The sequence below is a fragment of the Arachis hypogaea genome, chromosome 12 (assembly GCF_003086295.3).
Source record: "Arachis hypogaea cultivar Tifrunner chromosome 12, arahy.Tifrunner.gnm2.J5K5, whole genome shotgun sequence".
Taxonomy (NCBI): Eukaryota; Viridiplantae; Streptophyta; class Magnoliopsida; order Fabales; family Fabaceae; genus Arachis; species Arachis hypogaea.
The window spans coordinates 6,759,099-6,780,313 of NC_092047.1; the positions used below are offsets into that span (position 1 = coordinate 6,759,099).

General features: G+C 28.5%; 2 protein-coding genes across 3 annotated transcripts; both read right to left on the minus strand.

The window, feature by feature from the left end:
- Positions 1-1,013: 1,013 nt before the first annotated feature.
- Positions 1,014-5,057, minus strand: LOC112726607 (cathecol O-methyltransferase 1). Of its 2 annotated transcripts, none has more exons than XM_025776054.3 (5): positions 4,569-5,057; positions 3,332-3,494; positions 2,195-2,505; positions 1,953-2,017; positions 1,014-1,453 (listed from the first exon to the last, which is right to left on the minus strand). In XM_025776054.3, exons 1-5 carry the CDS (start codon positions 4,888-4,890, stop codon positions 1,157-1,159), a joined length of 1,158 nt encoding a protein of 385 aa, XP_025631839.1. In that variant the 5' UTR covers positions 4,891-5,057; the 3' UTR covers positions 1,014-1,156. The 2 variants fall into 2 exon arrangements, with proteins under 2 accessions (XP_025631839.1, XP_072066230.1); XM_072210129.1 differs by having other exon boundaries at positions 2,195-2,502; positions 4,569-5,021.
- A 9,938-nt stretch (positions 5,058-14,995) lies between these two features.
- Positions 14,996-20,757, minus strand: LOC112726608 (protein DMR6-LIKE OXYGENASE 1). The gene is made up of 4 exons (XM_025776055.2): positions 20,410-20,757; positions 19,383-19,630; positions 17,352-17,673; positions 14,996-15,341 (listed from the first exon to the last, which is right to left on the minus strand). The coding sequence occupies exons 1-4, from the start codon at positions 20,650-20,652 to the stop codon at positions 15,096-15,098; spliced, it is 1,059 nt and encodes a 352-aa protein (XP_025631840.1). The 5' UTR covers positions 20,653-20,757; the 3' UTR covers positions 14,996-15,095.
- Positions 20,758-21,215: the final 458 nt, after the last annotated feature.

A 21,215-nucleotide genomic window follows, 5' to 3' on the forward strand; every position in this document is an offset into this window, starting at 1 on the left:
ACTATTAAACTGACTCACTCTGAGAATGTCTAATGGTTATAATTACTACATATATATTTGTCAATAGGATATTCTTAAGATGAACATGGTAATAGAATTTTCTTTGACCTGTGACTGTCATGACAATTAACAATATATTTATTATACTTTGATTCTGGACACCTAATATCCTAGAGTGTTAGTTAAATGGATATTGGGTGTGATTTAAATATTTATAGAGTTAATGATAAGTCAATAAAAAATCTGTCACTTCTTAGTAAAGAGTTTGAGTTCTATGATTATAATAACTTAGATAAATAAAATTTTGGCCAATAAGATTAAAAGAATGAAAAAATGAGTTTCTTAGGTCATTTATAGTTTATTATAATAATGATAACAAGTTAGAATTTGATAATTAAAATATATTTTAAAAGTTAACAAAAAACTGAAAAGATGGAATAAATTATATACTTTATTCTTCTCAGATTCGTAGTAAAAATGTATTATTTTATCCTATTAAATTGTTGAGGAGTGTTGTTAGATATCAATTTTGATTAATAAATTTAATATGTCTAATTTATTACTCACTTAGTATTAAAACTATGAGACTATACACTAACGAGTATTCTAATTTTACTAAAGGATTATTTAATTATTATTTTAATTTAATATTTTTGTGTATATTAATTTTTTGTAAACAATATAAAAAATATAAAAATATTATTTATATACTAAAATTTAGTAACTATATATGTATATATAAATATATATTTAATTTAATTTATTTTTAATATATATTTTATATTTTAATATATATTTTATTATGATGCCTGATTTTAGTATATATTTAATATTATTATAAAAAATATTATATTTATATAAAAAATTAATTATTAAATTATTTATTATATATTTATAATTATTTAATTTATTTTTAATGTATATTTTATATTTTATATGGTAGTAAAAATATGTATGGGCAATAATATGTTAATAGAGGGGAGAATGTAATATATACAATAATACAAAGCGACTTCGCGTTAAGATAATTTATCTAGTATTTTATTTATGTATAACTTTTCTATTTTATCTGTATCCAAACATCTAAATTACTTAATATTTTTTTATTTAGAGACACTCACCAATATAATATAGGACTCTAGATACATATTTGTCTCTACTTGTAGAACTCCATAACCCAATATCCAGAGACAGAGCACACAAATTTGATGGAAGAAAATCCAGAAGCAGTGGCCAAATGAATGAAGTCATGTTTGGTTCTCTCTTTTCCTCCAATGTTTTGAGTCATCATCAATAAGTCAGCTTTGAAAGCAACCTTAGCGGCGGTTTTATTCTCCGGAAAAACCGGAACCATTGTGTCTACAACAATCACTTTTCCATCTTCAGGAATGGCTTTATGGCAATTCTTCAACACCTTCAAGCAATGTTCATCACTCCAATCATGAAGTATCCACTGAAATTTTTGGTTTCAAAAATAAAGTCATATCATGTCCATATATAAAATATGAGAAAAATATATAATTTTGTCTTTTACCCTCCTTATTTTTTTGTGGGTTATATAAAGTAATAAGTTAGATAAAATATTATAATAATAAATTATTATAATAAAACAAAATACTTATCTTATTAATATAATAAATGTAATTGGTTTTAGTATTCTACTACATGATAAAAAATATTTTAATTGCTACAAAAATATCTAATTTAATATTTTTCATATATTTCACTATAAAAGATAAAATATTGAAAAACGAATGCAATGATATATATCATAATAAAATAATAAATATAATTAGATAGATAATTTCAGCATAAAGAATTGAATAATATTATAATATTATACCAACGAACTAACTTAAATGGTATAATCTTTCTATCTTTATCTAGAGATCTCAGATTTAAGTCTCATTCCTAACTAAAAAAAAAAAATAGAATAATATTATATATATCACCTTCATGAAAATGGCATCTCCGTTAGGAACACTCTCAAACATATCTCCTCCCACATGTTTCACACCTACAAAATATAAAAAAAATATATAAAAAAATAAAAATGGAATAAAAATAATATATAATAATAATTTAAATAATGCATTTTAGATTGTATAATTAAATAAAAATGGAAATGAGATCTAATAATAATAATAATAATAATAATAATAATAATAATAATAATAATAATAATATATTATACCGGGATAGGTGAGGGCATGTTGAATGACATGAGGCAAGTCAAAGTTAATAGCATTGATATTTGGATATTTGGAAGTGATCATTTTGAGATTGAAACCAAGACCACCACCAACATCAATTAGAGTGTTAATGTTGTTGAAACCTTCATAGGACTCAAGAACCCTCTTCATCACTATGGTTGTGTGGCTTATCATAGCTTTGTTGAACACATCATTGAACCTTGGATCCACACTTGGGTACTCAAATGTGTGCATCCCATTAGCCCTAACAAATGGCACACCTCCTTCCAATATTGCTCCTTTCAGTTCACTCCTTTATTTCAATTCAAAAATCATTCGATATCATTATGTCAATTGAAAATAAATAAAGTGGGAAAAGAACAAAGAAAAACACACATCTACATCTTATAGGCGAGTCAACTTAAATTTTCAACCAATTATTTAATATTTTATGAGGATAAAATATGTTTTTTTGTCTTTAACGTTTGTGATTTTTTTTTTTTTAAATATTCCTAACATTTAATTGTATCCAATTTTGTCTTTAATGTTTTTTATTTGTATCAAAATTATCTTTAGACGTTAATTTCATTTAAAATATTGGAGACAAAATTGAAAACGCTTAGGAATAATTTTAAAACAAATTGAATAAATCGAAAACATTAGGAACAAAATTGAATAAAATTAAATGTTAGAGATATTTTTAAAAAAAATTGCAAATCTTAAGAATAAAGAGTATGCTTTTTCCTATTTTATGAATATAGAGATATTTTTTCATTTTCTATTATGTAAAAGATTCTTATTTCATAAGGTAATTTTGACTTTAGTTTTAGTGATGGAAGAAAAAAGGGAAAATGTGAGAGAAAAATTTTAAAGATAGATCAAAGAGAAAATAAGAATTTTCATAACATTTCAAATCTCTATTTATGTAAGAAAATTTTCAAAAAGAGGGAAAAAAAAAAAAGAAGAAATCTTGAAAATAACTTACTGAATATAATTATTAATAATTCATTATATTCCTAACCACGAGGTTTATGATAAAGGAATAACGTGCACTACTCTCTTACCTTTGCTGAAAATGATAGTATGTATATAATAATAAAAGTCGTTTCATTTATTTATTTATTTATTGTAACACTGACCAGCTTTCCAAGACAACCTTGTCCAGAATCAAGCTCAAAGTGTGTCCAAAATTGACACCATCATCATCAGTCACAAAATATTTGGAAGCAGCTGTAAGACTATACACAGTCTTATGAGCAGATGCAATAAGCCCATGTTCTTGATCATCTTCATCTTTGGTGACTGAATCCAGAAAATAAAATGTGGTAATAATAAGAGTAAATATAATATAAATTAAAGTTAGGGTATTTTTTTTATCAAATTCGTGGGACCACCTCCTTTATTCTTTTTTTTTTTTTAATTCTATTGATTCTTTATAAAATAAAAAATTAAGCACATTTAAGTTTATTGGTCTACACAGTTTAACTTCTGAGATTAACTAAACATATCTAGTTTGTTAATAATACTTTTATGTTTATATCTTATGTGTTTTTTAATATTTTAGTTTTAATTAAAAAATAGTGTAATTAATTGTTTAACTTATATTTGATGTTATAAAATTTATTTAAACTGGTTAATTATATTTGGACAAAAAAAGTAGAATTAGTGTTTTTTTTTTTTAAATATTATACATACATATATACTAATAACCTATTTACTTTTGCATGAAGATATCTTTCCTCTTTTTAATTCTTTTAAAGAATTGAATTCAGTTAATAAAGGTGATACAAATAAATCTCATTATTTTATTTAATTAAACTATAGATTTAGACAAATTAGGTTAACATGTTTAACGGTCTTTAACTCTTAATACATACATAATAAAAAGTTTTATATCATTTTTTATCATAATACGAAACAAATATAATAAATAAGTATTACATTAATTCCGATATATAGCAGCGGTTATAAATTATTGCAAATCAATTTTTGTTTAGTGGCGATTATTTTAACAGTTGTTAAAAATTATCGCAAAACTATTTTCTGATACTTAAAGAAGAGGAATGCTAGGGAGCCAGCAACTTTTGTGATTTGTAGTCATCAAATAGCCATCAATGATGGTTTTAATGGTGTGAGATTGATGTGAGATTTCATCCAATGGCTTACTTTCCTTTTACTGGTTACATGCTAGCCAGAATTTAACAAAATTGCTGGCCCTAGACTTTTCCTTTAAAGGATAGCGCTCTATCAAGCACCACTAAATCATCCGGCGACAATTCAAAACCACCACAATATAAAAATAAAAAACCGCCACAAAAAGCCGATGGCAGTGCAGTGAAATGAGAGTAAAATAAATATATAAATTCGTGTATATACCTTGAGGAAGTGATGAACAAGACAGCAAAGAATGACTTGCAAGTAGCCTAAGAAGACGATCCACCATTGATGGTGCATTAGGGTTTGTGCTACCAATCTTTGATGCAATATCTTCAGATGAGAACTTTGCATGTTCACCACCTTTGGCTATTATGTCGAAGATTCCAAGCTCAAATGCAGTCTTAACAGCCATTGGAAACGCCACTAAAACCCCCAAGTCCATTGCAAAAAGCATTCCATCTTCTTCTTCTTCTTTAAGAAGATTCTTATTGGATTCATCATCAATAACAACATTTTTATTGCTCTCTAATGATGGAGCCATAAAAATGATAGATATAGCAATGGGTTATTCCTAGATATATAGAAGATGAAGATGTTCTATATATTACAATTGAATAATAATGTATGTTGGTTTTGATTCATGAATTGTGTGGTTATATATATATAAAATGGAGGATTTGTATCAAATAAATTTTAATTACTTGATTTATTTTTGTCTTCATTAGCAAATTTTGCTTTTATTACTAGTCAGCATAATCACATTATTAGTCAAATAAAGAAGTGATAGCATTCAAAAGTCTATTAGAAAAATCGTCATATTACATAGTCAATCCTCGTGGCATGAAAAACAAATAATGTAGCGAAACATGACTTCAAGATTAGGTAGGGCAACTCTTTATTCACCAAACAATTTTAAAACACCAACATGTAGAAAAGTAATCTTATGCATGAGTTAATAAATAGTAGTTAAACACACTTATTAGTTTGAGGCACTAAAAATAGTTAAACAAATAAGTTTCTTTTTTTCATAACAAGATGTAGATATTTTGATTATTTTCCATATGTTATATATGGAAAAAGATTTATATTATCATTATATTCTTTTATAGATATTTTTTATAAAAGTCCTTCTAATATGACTATACTACGATAATTAGCAGTGATTACGGTATTTTAAAAAAATATTATTAAATTTAAAATAATAATTTTTTATTATTAAACAATACTTCTTAAAAAATTATTTGAAAAAAATATTACTTTAATTTTAATAATACTTACATAATTACTATAACTTAATTATACTAAAATTTACCTCCTTATAATTCATGATTGATTCAAGTTTTGGATTGTCTACCATTGCTCACAAGAATATTGAAATATTTTGATACAAGACTTGTGAAGTAGCTTTCATATGTACCATCTATCATGCATTATTCTAATTTCTAAGGTAATAAAATGTGGCTGCTAAACCGGGCCGGCACCGTATATGATGATATATAGGTAGGTAAAGCAATAACTAATCTGGAATAGTCAGTTAAGGAAGTATTGAAATTTTGCATATAATAATTTATTAGTTAACGACAGATTTTTAAATAAAATTTAAATCCACAAAAAATTAATTATTAATCTGTCGAAATGGGAGATACAGTTAGACAACCAAAAGCTAGGTAAAAAAATTAAGATGAATTCAATTATTATCAAACCCAATAATGGTGAAGCATATATATTAGATACAAGTAAAACTAGTTTCAAAAAAGATTATTCATAGAAACTAGAGGCTTTATAATCAAATAACTTAGAGTTGGATTTTTATTTAGTACTTCTAGTCTTCTATATATTTTTGAACAAAAATGAATTTTTTGTATAAATAATATAAGTGGAGTTGTGTGTAGACTGTATTTCATTTTTAAAAATAAAAAATTTTTATATAGAAGTTCTTATTGATAAAGAACAAATAATTTTGCTATTCAAATTTAGGTTTAGGATTTGATTTGATTTATTTAATCGTGGCATTAGATTTAGGTTTTAATTTGTATTTTATTCTGTAATAATCGATTAGAATTATATCTGCTTAATTTTTAATCGAGAAATTCTACTAGTTAATACTCGATGGATTTTATTTAGATTATAGGAGACACCTTATTAGTCAAAAAATATATATATTCTAAGTCATTTATCTCAATAATATTAACTAGAAAATATTGTTATTTTTTCACATAAGTGTAATATTTATCTCAATTAAGATACGTGTATAAAATAGGATTTCCATGTTAGGGAAAAAATAAAAAGAATTCTCAAACATCTTATCATCACAGTGGCACAAAAGACAAACATAAAAAATCAAGTGCTCATCAACCTACTTTTCATGTCAATTTTATTTCTTTGTAATTTCTTATTTAATGCAATAAATTTATGTTTCTCAATTATTTTTGCATTTAGTCAACAAAAAAATTTTTTCTACATGTATTTCTCTCTCTTTGAACAACATTTCTTCTTTTCTAGCTCATCCTCATTCAAAAACACAATTTCTATTTCATTCCTTTATTATAACAAAATTTTATAGAATACTCTGACTTGCAAATTCACAAAAATATGATAATCATTTTAATTGACAAATTATAAAAAAAATTAGTAAAACGCTATGAAAGCCTTTTAAATAAATAACCGACGTTAAATATAAGTTTCATTAATATGTTTATTATATCAATAAAACAGTAGTTACATTGTAACTAACTAAATAACAATTATAAAACGAAACACTAAATCTATTATTTAATTTTTGTTATATTTCTAGTCGTTTGACTAAAAACATAATAAAAATTAAATAATAGAACATTTCATCCTCTATCTATTGATAATAGTATAAAATATGTGTATAAACCGGAGAACAATGTATTTTCTTTAAACATCACATGACTCTCAAATTTTTAGGAAATATAAATCTAATAATATATATTACTACATGTGTAATTTTATTCATATGCAAATAAAAAATCATCTATATAAATCATTTAAAATGATCCCATTCATATTTGATTTTTTTTAATTTATTGTTATTTTTACTCTTAAAATAAACATATTAAAAATTAATATGACTTATTTTCAGAATCTTTAATTAACTTATTGATTATTGACTCATATATAATAATAATAGTAATAATAGTAATAATAATAATAATAATAATAATAATAATAATACCTTAACACAATAAAATATAATATACATTATAGCAAATAATATAATATACTTAATTGCATTGACTATACATTGTTAGAGATATAATCATTAATGTTGCCTTCTCCCATCAGCTTAAACTTTTGGGATAAGTGGTTTCATAACATGGTATCAAAAGTTAGAACTATACTTCAATTTCAATGGCGAACAGCACAGCATCGACAGAAACTACATCACACCAATCACACCAATCAGCCATAGCCATGGTACCAAGCTTCACCTCTTCGCCAATCTCTATGAAGCTCGATGACGATAACTTCTTGCAATGGAAAGATCAAGCGGAGTCCACAATCGAAGGTCACAATCTGCTTCATCACATCACGGGAGAACAAATTCCTCAACAGCTTGATGGATCTAGATGCATAACACCAGAATTCGCGATCTGGAAAAGACAAGATGCGTTGTTGAAGTCTTGGCTCCTCGCTTCCATGACCAAGCCCTTCACAACTCGGATGGTAGGCTGTGTTTACTTTTACGAGGTCTGGAAAAGGTTAGATGACCATTTCTCTTCACAAATTAGAGCAAGAATTATTCAATTAAAGAACAAATTGAGTACGATCAAGATAGGAAATTCTGTCAGTGAGTATGTGTTAGCTTTAAAAGGACAATTGATGCCCTAGCCTCTGTAGGAGAACCAATGAGGGAGAGTGATCATGTTATTGCAATTTTGAATGGTCTGACTGAGGAATATGGCACTGTAATCACCTCTGTGGTTGCAAGACCAGTGAGCATCACTGTTGGAGAGCTAGAATCATTGTTGTTGACTCATGAAAGCATGCTTGAAAGGTTTAGAAAGTCAGACTCCTTTATACAAGCCAATGTAGCACAGAGCACACAAGGATACTCACAGAACTTTAACAACAGAGGTGGATTTCGAGGTGGCACTCGTGGTGGTGGCAGGAACATGAGAGGCGGCAGAAGCTTCTATAATGAAAGTGGACAGTAATTTGGTCCAAACAGTTACAATTCAAGAACTGATGGGAACAATGTTAGCAATGAAAATAGTAGACAATATTACAATTCAAGAACTCAAGGGGGAAACAATTCAAGATATGATGCTAGACCAGTTTGTTAAGTATGTGATAAACCTGGACACACTGCCAAGACGTGTTGGTATAGGTATGAGAAGAATGATGATTCAAGAACACAACACAATAGGTCAGGTGCACAGCCACTGCAAGAAATTCAAGCCAACTCCAGCAACCATATAAGACCAAAACTGGTATCCAGATTCGGGTGCCTCACACCACATGACATCAGACCAGCAAAACTTGAGTGAGAAAAGCAACTATAAAGGCACAGATCAAGTCATAGTTGGGAACGGATCAGGTTTGCACATTAACCTTGTTGGAAACTCTTATTTTAAAACTGATTTAAGTAACAAAAACTTCCTGCTGCACAAACTACTTCATGTCCCTAATATTACAAAGAATTTAGTAAGTGTGTACAAATTCTGTTGTGACAATGATGTTTACTTTGAATTTTACTCTAATGGCTACTGTGTAAAATCTCAGGCAACTAAACAGATTGTTATACATGGGGAGGTTGAACAGGGAATGTACAAGTTCCTCAACTTCACTCCATCAAGAAACTCAGCTGCGTTTGTCTCAACTGTCTCCACATCTGATAATAACCAATTTCTTCTTTGGCACAATAGACTAGGCCACCTTCCAATAATATTTTTACTGCTGTCTTAAAGTCCTGTAACATTGTTGCCTCTTTTAATAAAAGTCCTTGTGAGTCATGTTGTATTGGGAAGTCTTACTGCCTCCCTTATCCTCCTTCTAATATTGTCTATACTGCACCTTTACAGTTAGTCTACACAGATGTTTGGGGCCCTGCTCCTATTTCTGATTTGAATGGCAACTATTACTTTGTGAATTTCATTGATGCCTATAGTAGATATACCTGGCTCTATCTCATTAAAACTCGGTCTCAAGTTAAATAAGTTTTTAAATGTTTCCAACAAATGGTTGAATTGCAATTGAACACTAAGATTAAGATGCTTCAATCTGACAATGCTGCTGAATATGCAAGCTTAGCTAAAGATTTGCAGGCACAAGGAGTAATTCACAGGTTCTCCTGTCCCCATGAACACCAACAAAACGGCAGTGCTGAAAGGAAGCACAGACACGTAGTGGAGAAGGGCCTTGCAATACTTGTAGGTGCTGGAATGCCAACAAAATACTGGGGAGAAGCCTTTTCAACTGCAGTATACTTGATAAACAGGCTACCAAGTCAAGTGCTGCAAGGTCAATCACCCTTCAACAAGTTGTTTGCAAAATAGTTTGATTACACAAACCTCAAAGTGTTCGGCTGTCTGTGTTTTCCTCATTTGAGGCCTTACAACAAGCACAAATTGGACTTCAGATCAGCACCTTGTGTATTCCTAGGCTATAGCACAATTCATAAAGGCTTCAAATGCCTTACTAAACAAGAAAAAGTAGTGATCACAAGCAATGTGGTGTTTGATGAACACCAGTTTCCCTTAAAAAATGGACAGTTCAAACCCTCTCTGCCAGAAGAAGGAGGCTCCACACCCCAAACTCAGTCAGTTCCAATCATTCCTCTTCTAAGAACCCTTGCAGCTCCAACTTCAGCATCAACAGATAACCTACAAGAAAACACCAATGATACCTCACATACACCAACTCCTATTCAGCCCAGCTTCACCAACTCTCCTTCTCCACAACCACCAACCTCAACTCACTGCACTCAAAACTCAAATCCTAACCCATCATTCATAACAAACAAGCCACCCAATTCCACCTCCTTCTTTCCTATACCATCAGCACCATCAGCCACACCAGTCCCAATCCCTATCTCAGACCTTGAAACTGTTCTTCCTCTAGCAGAGGAACCCCTGCCTGCACCACAAAATGTTCATCCTATGGTCACAAGAAGTAAGAATGGAGTGTTTAAGCCTAGGGTCTTCTCTGCTCAACTTGAACCGAGATCAGTAAGAGATGCCTTAATAAATCCAGCCTGGAAGGCTGCCATGGATGCAGAGTATAATGCTCTTCTCCAAAATCACACTTGGAAGCTGGTTCCCTTACCAAAAGGAAGAGAAGCAGTAGGCAGTAGATGGGTGTTTCGTGTTAAGTATAACTCTGATGGCAGCCTCCAAAAATACAAAGCCAAGTTGGTGGCACAGGGCTTTTCACAAAGGCCAGGCTTCGATTTCACTGAGACATACAGCGCAGTTGTCAAACCCACCTCAATTCGAATTGTGCTTACCTTGGCCTTAAGTAGAAGTTGGACAATCAGACAACTGGACGTGAACAATGCATTCCTCCATGGTGATTTAACCGAGGATGTATACATGAGGCAACCAAGAGGCTATGAGCAAGGAGATGGTCAGCTAGTGTGCAAACTCACGAAGGCGCTCTAGGGCCTGAAGCAAGCACCAAGGGCCTGGTACCACAAGCTCTCTACTGCTCTGCAATACCTTGGATTTAGAGCCATAAAATTTGATGTCTCTGTTTTTGTGAGCTTCAAACAAAACTCTACAATGTTTGTGCTTGTATATGTGGATGATATAATAATCACAGGGGATTCAAAAGAGGCAATTGACCAAGTGATTTAGCAACTAAATCACAAATTTGCTCTCAAGAATTTGGGAGATTTACACTATTTTCTTGGAATTCAGGTAACCAAGACTGATATTGGTGGTCTAGTTCTATCCCAAGAAAGGTATGTTAAAGACTTACTAAAAAAGGCAGACATGGAGAACTGCAAACCTTGCCACACACCTCTTCCATCCTAAGTCAAACTCTTTGCCTTTGGTGGTTCAGTCTTTCACAATCTCAAGCTTTACAGGTCAGTTGTAGGGAGCCTACAGTACCTCACAGTCACTCGGCCGGAGCTATCTTATTGTGTTAGGAGACTCTCACAATTTATGCACACACCTCTGGATGAGCATTGGAAGTTGGTAAAGAAGGTACTAAGGTACATCAGTGGCATAGCAAGCTTCGGGTTACATCTACACAGAACAAGCCCTCACAATATTGCAGCATACAGTGACTCGGATTGGAGAGGTGATCCAGATGATAGAAAATCAACTGGAGGATTTTGTGCATTTCTTGGAAGAAATTTGGTGTCGTGGAGCTCAAAGAAACAAGGAGCTGTTGCAAGGTCCAGCACTAAAGTTGAATATAGGGCTATGGCTGACTTAGTTGCTGAGTTGATCTGGATAAAGAATTTCATGATTGAACTAAGAAGTCCACTTCAAGCATCTCCCTCAATATACTGTGACAACCTTAGTGCAGTATTGTTGGCGGCGAACCCAATCCTACACTCAAAGTCAAAGCATTTTGAGACGGACTTACACTTTGTTCGGAACTATGTTACTAAACAAGCTGTTCAAGTCACTCATGTTCCTGGAACTGTGCAGTTGGCTGATGTGCTAACAAAGTCACTGCCAGTGCTGCTTTTCTAGAGTCAAGAACAAAGCTAATGGTAGAAGACTTGGAACAATACAAATTTCTCTCTGTCAGATGGGGACAAGTGAACTCAGAACAATATGAGAAAGCAGAGGCCAAAAACAGCAGTAGTAACAGCAGGAGTCATAACGGCAAGATAACTAATGAGCCAAATGAATCTGTGAGCACTAGAAAGGAAGTTGAACAGCAGGGGTATGATAGAGTAAGCTAAGAGAAAGGGAGCTAGCTGGCTTTAGCCTTCTGTTAAGCTTAGCTCACACATACACACACAGTTAGTTGTTAGTTGTTAGCTTAGTTAGTTGTTAGCTTAGCAAGTTGATTCTGTTAGCTCAGTTTGTTAAGTTTGTTAAAACACGTGTGGTTTATAATGGGTAACAGCTGTGCTATAAGTCACACAACTGAACCCATGTGACTCACTTCTTCACTTTACCTTTTCAATCTTCAATACCAAAAGTGCAGAACAACTCTGCTTCTCATTCTTCCTTCACTTTGCAACTCCTTTCTTCCCTAATCTTCTTCTTTGAATCTGATACCATTTCATGGTATCAGAACTCTATGTCCGAAAGGTCAAGAGTTCGATCCTTAGTGAACCCCAAAAGTGAAAAAATAGCATAAGACAAATAAAAGAGAAAAAGAAGGCCTATGCAAAATCAAACGAACCCAAAGAGGCTCTTGTTTGAGGGGGAGTGTTAGAGATATAACCATTAATGTTGTCTTCTCCCATCAGCTTAAACTTTTGGGATGAGTGATTTCATAACATACATAAAATAAAAAACTCTTAAAATGATAGAGAGTAATTATTTAATTAATTACACAGATAAAATTAGTTATAAACCAGAAATTGACCGTATAAAAATAAGTTTAATCAACTTGCAAATAAAAAAATCAAAAAATCTAAAATTTAATTTTTGTTATCCTCTTTTCAAAAAAACTATAAGACAAATAAAAAAAACGTGTAAAAATTTAAACAAAATCAAAATGTTTATGTTTAAAAAAATATATTATATATATATATATATATATATATATATATATATATATATATATATATATATATAATATAGGAGCCTAAATCGACCCCTTCTTTTTTATTTGAAAATAAAAAAGAAGAAGTAAAGAAAGAAGAGGTACCCCCTTCCGGAGAGTGATACTTAAAGATGACTCCGTCAGAATTACCAAAATACGAAGTTCTCCCCTTTATTTTAGTGGGCGCCAGTCTTCTTCATCTGGCCGCATTGCATCAATATGAATTATTTTAATCCATATTGATGCAATGCGGCCAGATGAAGAAGACTGGTGCCCACTAAAATAAAGGGGAGTAAATGATGAACAAAGCATCGGTAGCGATCCTCTTGTCCTTATCCAGAATAAGGCTACATCAAATGGCTTAGAGAAAGGTCCATTTTTCTCGTTGTTCATATATAATTCACCTAGTTTCATCCACCTATATATGTCATTTTTGTGTGTGCTGGATATCTTATTTCGTTGGGATGTTACTTGATCAATATTTTTCTGTTTTGATAGAAGAAAGGTTAAAGCATCCCATACTCTCCACTCTTACTCGAATAGGGAGCTTTATTAATAGAAAGAGATTATTATTTTTTTTCTTTCTACGATATCTTCTAATTCGGCAGGCTAAAAACTAATCAATCGCGAATCAAAATTTTATTTAAGAGTTTATTGCTAGTCAATGAGCCGATGTATGCACAAATTAAAGTGAAATTCAACTCCCGACACTTGTTTAAACAGATTAGAAAGCTAATAACTACTACTTAATGTTGGTTTTCTTGCATTTCCAATAAAAAAAATCTTAAACCCATTAGTAGGCAAGTAACTACTACTTAATCATATCAAATCATCAAGAACACTAGACAAAATTTCTGAAATCTTTATTTCTTTCACCCAACACAATGTTTTTTTTTTTTTTTTGGGTTGGTGTTATGCACCAATGAAAGGAATTGGAGCACTTACACATAGATGGATCAGTTATGTGGCCCAAATTAGGCCCATATATTTAGGCCGGGTTCACATTAATCCAAAAATTGAAGAACCTACCATTGCCCATGAAACAAAAAGTACGTATTTTTTTTTATATAAATTATAACAATATCTTGATATTTTTTTATATCGAAATATAAAGTAACTTATTTTAATATTTTTATTGCTCTTTTAATTACAAAAACAAATTTACATTTTTAATTATTAATCAATAATATATATTATTTTCAAATTCAAAAATCAAAAGTATGGAAAATTAAAAGAACAAAATCAAACAAAACGACACATACACATATTTAGAAGCGTTAGTCATGTACTCATGTCCACAAAAATATTTTTTATTTTTTTTTAAGACACAATAATTAATAATAAATGAGAAATTATATCATATCCATAATGTAATCAACAGAAATAAAAATATAGAGAAATCATCATATTTATTAATAGTCCATAATACATGCCATGTATAAGATGAATACATTTTCATCAACAAACATATGAAGAGATTATAAATCAACTACATTTCATTAAACTAATAAATAATCCTTTTTCACTACCCTTATTAGTTTATTTTATTTAGAGGTAGCTTTTTTTTTTTTTTTGGCTAGATTAGACAACCTCTGAGTTTACACATCACATCACAAATTCACACACAATATTTTAAAAAAATTTTATCCATCACTTAATTAGCATTGTCAAATTTTGAACTTAAATGCAATATACTAAGGATTCGTTTGGAAAGATTCAAAAGTTATTTTTTTGAGTTTTTGACTTATAAAAAATAGTAGTATTAATATCTGATTTAATTTTTAAAATTAAATTGTAATTTTTTAAAAAATTATTTAAATGCTTATAAAAAAATTAAAAAAAATAACTTATTTCATAATAAAAAAAATTTTATCATATTTTTTTTAAAATAAGTACTTTTAAAATTAAAAAACTAAAAACAAAATAACTTATTTATAAACTACTTTAAAAAAAATTTAATTACACTATTTATTCAAATTCAACATAAAAAACATACTAATATACCATTTCAATTAGGTCTTAACTACAAGGCAGCTAGTTTAATTAAACCTTGAACAAATCCACACATGTCTCCTTTGAAAGTCCCCTGTTCCAGAACTTGTGATAATATTCAGCATATGTGAAATTTGTGTACTTGGGAGGATCATTATGTTGGTCTATGAGTTGAGGTGCTGGGCCCACCAAAGCTTCAGGTGATGGACAATAAAATGTTGGAATGGACATTCTTTCTTTTTCACAGTTTACCAGTGCTCTATGCAATACACTCTTGTATTTATCATTACTAATTACCTAAAAAAAATATGCAAAATTAATTCATATTTATGAATTATTGTAAAAAAATCTATATAAATAATAAGGAATGTTGCTTTGTATGATATTTGATCTCATCTAATACATTATGCCATAATAAGGAAGTTTTGTTTAATTTTTTATATGATAATGACATCTTAAAATTTTCTAATATATATATTACGACTGACAAAGAATAGGGTAGTGTAGGATTTGGATTCTACTATAATCCTACCTGCGGGTTAAAATTTTTTTTTTTAATTCTATCTTATTTTATTCGTGAGTTGAGAATCTCTCAACCCTAATCTTACCTGCACGCTAAAGTTCCAAACCCTACCCTATCTAACTCTATCCGCGAAAAAATAAAAAAATTTTAAATAAATATAAAATTCAATTATTCCAAATTTCATACATATTAGTAAAATAGAAAATAAAAAATTAAATTTAAATTAAAATTAAAAACAATAAAATCTTATAGAAATCTAACATAAAATTACAATAATATGATCATCAACTAGTTTAGTGGTTATTTTAAATTTCTGTAAGAGAAAGATTGTAAATTCAATACTCACTTTCTTCACTGCATAAATAACTTTTTCATATATATTATATAATATATTAGGGATGCGAGTAGAATAGGATAGGGTATACCCTGAACCCATACCCTACCCTACTCGTAGACAAACTCATACCACATCATACTCTATCCGCAGCGGATTGGATAGACAATCCTACTCGAACAGGTTAGTCCGAATTGAGTACCCGCTAGTAGGATATATATTACCAACCCTAATATATATCATCTCATTTTCCTTTATATCTTCTATATATTTGAAATGAATATATACACCAACACTATAAAAATTTTGGGTAAATTATAATTAAGTACATCATTTTATTTCTTTAAGCATAGGAATAAAAAATTGGAAGTTTGTGTAATTTTCTTTTCCAAAGGCAGTGCTTTAAAAATATTATTTTTAGTTTTATATGAGGTATCAAAAATTAATTAAGAATTATTTTTTCCCACACATTACTATTTATTTATTTATTTTTTGTATAATCCACAAAACGTTTTCGGATCTCATACAATTTGGCAATTCTGTAGTCTATAGTCAAAATAAGTAGTATTGGTGATTATTCATGTAATAGTTGTAAAAAATGTCAAAAATAACATATTTAAAATTATTTTCCATAACGATCATAATATTAATTATATTTCAAAATTTAAGAAATATAGTTGAGGCATCAAAGTGGTCATAACTATCCATTTATATCCACACTTTAATTATATACGTCACATCCTTTAAGAAAACAGTAATATTAGGTAAATAATAACATAAAGTTATTTTATTTAATTTAACATCAATAATTTTATAATGTAATATTTATAATTATATATTTATTATATTTAAAATTATTTTAATAATAATTAAAAAATACCAAATAAAAAGATTAATATAAAATAAGATAATTTTAGACTATTTTAAATTAACGAAAAATACAATACCTTATGTGTAAAAAGTATTTTCATAACTATTAAATTCTTATTTTATTTTTAAAAAAAGATAGTTGCTGTATATGGGAAAGCAATGCTACCTATTTATATTAATTACTAAACTGATTTTAAATTTTAAAATAAGATAAAATAATCAAAATTTCTAGATAATTTTATTAAAAAAAAATAAACATAACTAACTTAGAAAAAAAATAAACGTAACAAATTTTCTTTCTAAAAGAGAAAGATAAGAAAACAAATAAAAATAACATAAAAATTTAATAATAACTCATAACTCAATGAACTTATTTTGGACCCATTTTTAGATAGATTTCTATAATAGACTTAACACCCACCAATGAGTAGGTGAAGTTGGCAAACTTATTTATTAAATATTAAGCATCAAATTCTTTGCACTATAAAATTCATGAAATCAAAAAGTTGTATTTGGACAAACACACAAAAGGGTAGATATAGGAATTGAAGACTTGAATGCAAAGTTTAGAAATATGAACCTGAATTTGGTCACCAATGTTGACAATGAATGTGTTAGGGACATGTTTGACTGTGACCCAATGACCATCCTTGAGAACTTGCAAGCCAGGGACATGATTTTGGAGCAAAATGGTTATGGCATTTGGGTCAGCATGTGCTGGCAAACCATATGTTAGATCTGGCTCTGGACATGGAGGATAGTAGTTTATTGCCATGTGTTGTCCATGTTTTCCAAGTGCTTTTTCCATGTAATCTTTCTCCAATCCTAAGCTTTCAGATATGGCTTCAAGTAATTTCAATGATAATTTCCTCATGTGTTTGCTATACTCACCAACATCTTCTCTGTATTAAATGTTACACATTCAAATAATTTATTATTGAAATATTTATCAAACTTAATATTATCTTCAATCCCGCTACGTTACCAACAATATTTCTGCCAACTTTTGTCAACTCTTATTTATAACCGTGTTTAATGGAAGTGTCTTTGTGAATGTGTCTAATAAAAATATCTTTTTTATGGCTGTGTTCAATAGAAGTGTCTTTATAGATATATTTTTTGGATGTGTCTCTTTATATATATGTTTAAAATATAATAATTAATTATTATTGACAATAAGTTGGCAGATAATATATTGGTATCCTATACTTTTCTTATTATGTTTGGATACCGTCTGTCTCTGAAATAGAAATACAAAAACAAGTTTACTTCTGAAGATAATTAAAGATAAAAAATTTCTTCTATTGTTTGTATTTTTATTTTAGAGAACATCTTCAGCCTTCAATCTAAAGATGGAAAAAAATGTTAAAAGACAACCAATAATAGAATAAAGGTTTAACTATTCTCTTGGTTTTTATATTTTTATTAAATTTTTATAGTTTAAAAATTTGTAATTAATTTTTTATATTAAAAAGAATTTTAATAATGTCTTTTTATTTTTTTAAAATATAAATTATTTTTAAAATATTTATTTTTGTATTTGATGTAAGATGAAGTATAAACTATTCTAAAAGCTAAACAAATGTTTTAAAATAAATATTTTTTTCTGAAAAATAACTATTATTAAGAATCTAATCACAGATTTTTATCTAATATAATATCAGAATTCAATTACAATTTTTTAAACTACAAGGGTTTAATTAAAAGAAATTAGTAAAATTATAAAGACTAACAAAGTAATTAAACCTAGAATAAGTGTATAAAATTAAAATGAAATATCTAAGTTGATATACAAATATTATTTTCTTACACACAAGTATTTTGATTTTTCTTAATTATAGCTCTTTAAAGCAAGAAAAATTAATAACTTTATTAGGTTTGTTTTATTTATTCATGAGAATCATTCATATACTCATTATTCCAAAATTCAAACTCTTCATTTACTTTTTTTCTGTGCTTCTTTTTAACATTTTTTTTTTAATTTTTCAACTATGTGAGGTGTATATAATTTTTATTATATATTAATTGATAATTATTTATTTATTTTTATAATATTTCAACTCTCTCCTTTAACTATTTTTGTAGTGATAAAATTAATTTGATGGAAAAAATTATTTTTTTATATAATGTACATAAGAATTTTAAAAAAATGAGTACATTACTTGAGGGACAAGTAGCCCCCTCCCAAAAAAATGACAATTTATAAGATTGATGTGGGTAGAAAATGCATACATACACATAATATTACTATTACTATAATAATTACTAACAAACAAAATTTTGAGTTAAGTGATGGTTAAATAAAACAAGAGAAAGTCTAGGGGACAGCAACTTTTGTATTTTGTGACTAGCACTTAATCATGCATTAAAAGAAAAGTGAGTGATTTTCCACTATTTGATGTAATCTCACACCATTAAAAATACTATTAATAACCAATTAATGGTTATAAAACACAAAAATTACTGGCCCCTAACACTCTTCATAAAACAATGTTCTTTTTTAAACATATATGTAAAGTTATTGTAACTATATATATACTTTATTTTAGTAAACTATTATATGAAATAATGAATTATCAATAAAATAAGTTATCTTTTTTTGCTTTAGAACCTGAAAGAAGGAGGGTTGGTAGGCCATTCTTGAATGTAATCTTCAAGAGGGTGGCAATGGAGCCTCAAAAAATCTCTCCAATTTGCAACTTTCTCAGTCTTAACATTAAAACTTGTTGAGAGTCTCGTTGTTTTTGAAGGATCATCTGAATAATTCTTCATCCTCTCACTCTCCGGGAAATCAAAGAATGCCTTTCCCACTTTCATCATCTTCCCAACAACATCCTCCGGAACCCCATGATTCACAATCTTAAGAAGAAGAGAAAGAAAAAAAAAGCATAGAAAGAAATAATATTGATTAATCAAAGATTAATAAATACAACACCTATGAAACTAATGATATATCATATATAAGTATATAACAATAATAATGGCTACTAAATTTTATATATCATTACAGACATAATTATTTATACATGTGATTTTTTTTTTCTATTCATGTAAATTTTTAGAATAAGTAATTCCGTGATATAGAATCAGAACTAGCATAACTAAAAAATTTTAGACAAAGAAAAAAAAAAGAAAATATGAAACAAATACACAATTAGTGTATTTTGGCTAAGTTGACACGTAAACACAAATAAAAATGTAAAAAATTATTGAAAAAATCTTCCAACAATATAATAATAGAATTGAATAATAATTTAAAGAGATTTAATTACTCTTTCAGTTTCTATAATTTAATTTCATCGAATTTTCAATTAGGTCCTATATATTTTTTCTTTTTAATTGGGTCCTTGTACCATATCAAATTTTATAACTAAATTTCTACCGTGAGAAAAATATTGAAATTAATAGAATATTCTGTTAAACTATTAGGAATATTCAGTCAAGTGTTAGGCATATTTGTTTTGTTTAAGAGAATATTCCGTTAATTCTAACATTTATTTATCACGGCAGGAACTTAATTACAAAATAAAAAAATATAGAGATTTAATTGAAAATTAAGTGAAATTATAGAGACTTGACGGAGTAATTAAACCTAACATAAACAAAGTTAAAATAAAAGGATTTGATATGAGTTTTACTTGGAAGAAGCCATAATCTTGACAAGCTTGGCCAATGTTGTGGATGATTTGAGAACGGTTGGAGGCATCATTATCTTCATCTAAACCTTGAAGATCAATGATGGGGATGGATTCATTGTTATCATTGGAGGATTGAAGGTTTTGAAGATTAGGACGGTCATTAAGGGGCCTAATGAAATTCAAAGGAATATGTTTCATGTTTGTGACTTGGTCAGCTAAGAGTAATGGCTTGGTGTTTGCCATTTAATTATTTGAAGAAGAAAAATTTATAATCAAATTGAACTTTGTATCAACAAAAGAAAAATATCTCTTATGTGATGGAGTTGAATGAATTTTGAATGATGATGAATATGGTTCTTAAATTTATATAGGGACAAGGAAGCAAATTATTATAAGGTAGCATATGGTGCAGTGGTATTCATTCATTTCATTGTTAATCTCAATAAGCTTACGTTGTAACCATGACTTCATTCATTGCTATCACCATGACGTAATATTGCTATATATATATATATATATATATATATATATATATATATATATATATATATATATATATATATATATATATATATATCATCTTAGAATAATATATTTCAAGAGTATTGATATATCTATATTTGTCAATTAGATTTAGAGTAAGTATTTAAATTTGTTTCTAAAAAATTTTAGACCGAACACTTTATTTTTAAATAAATTTTCACTTTCTTTTTATAGATATTTTATAAGAGTAGTAAAGTATTATTTTTGTCCCTAATATTTGGGGTAAGTTTTAAAATTGTTTCTAACGTTTAAATCGTCCTATT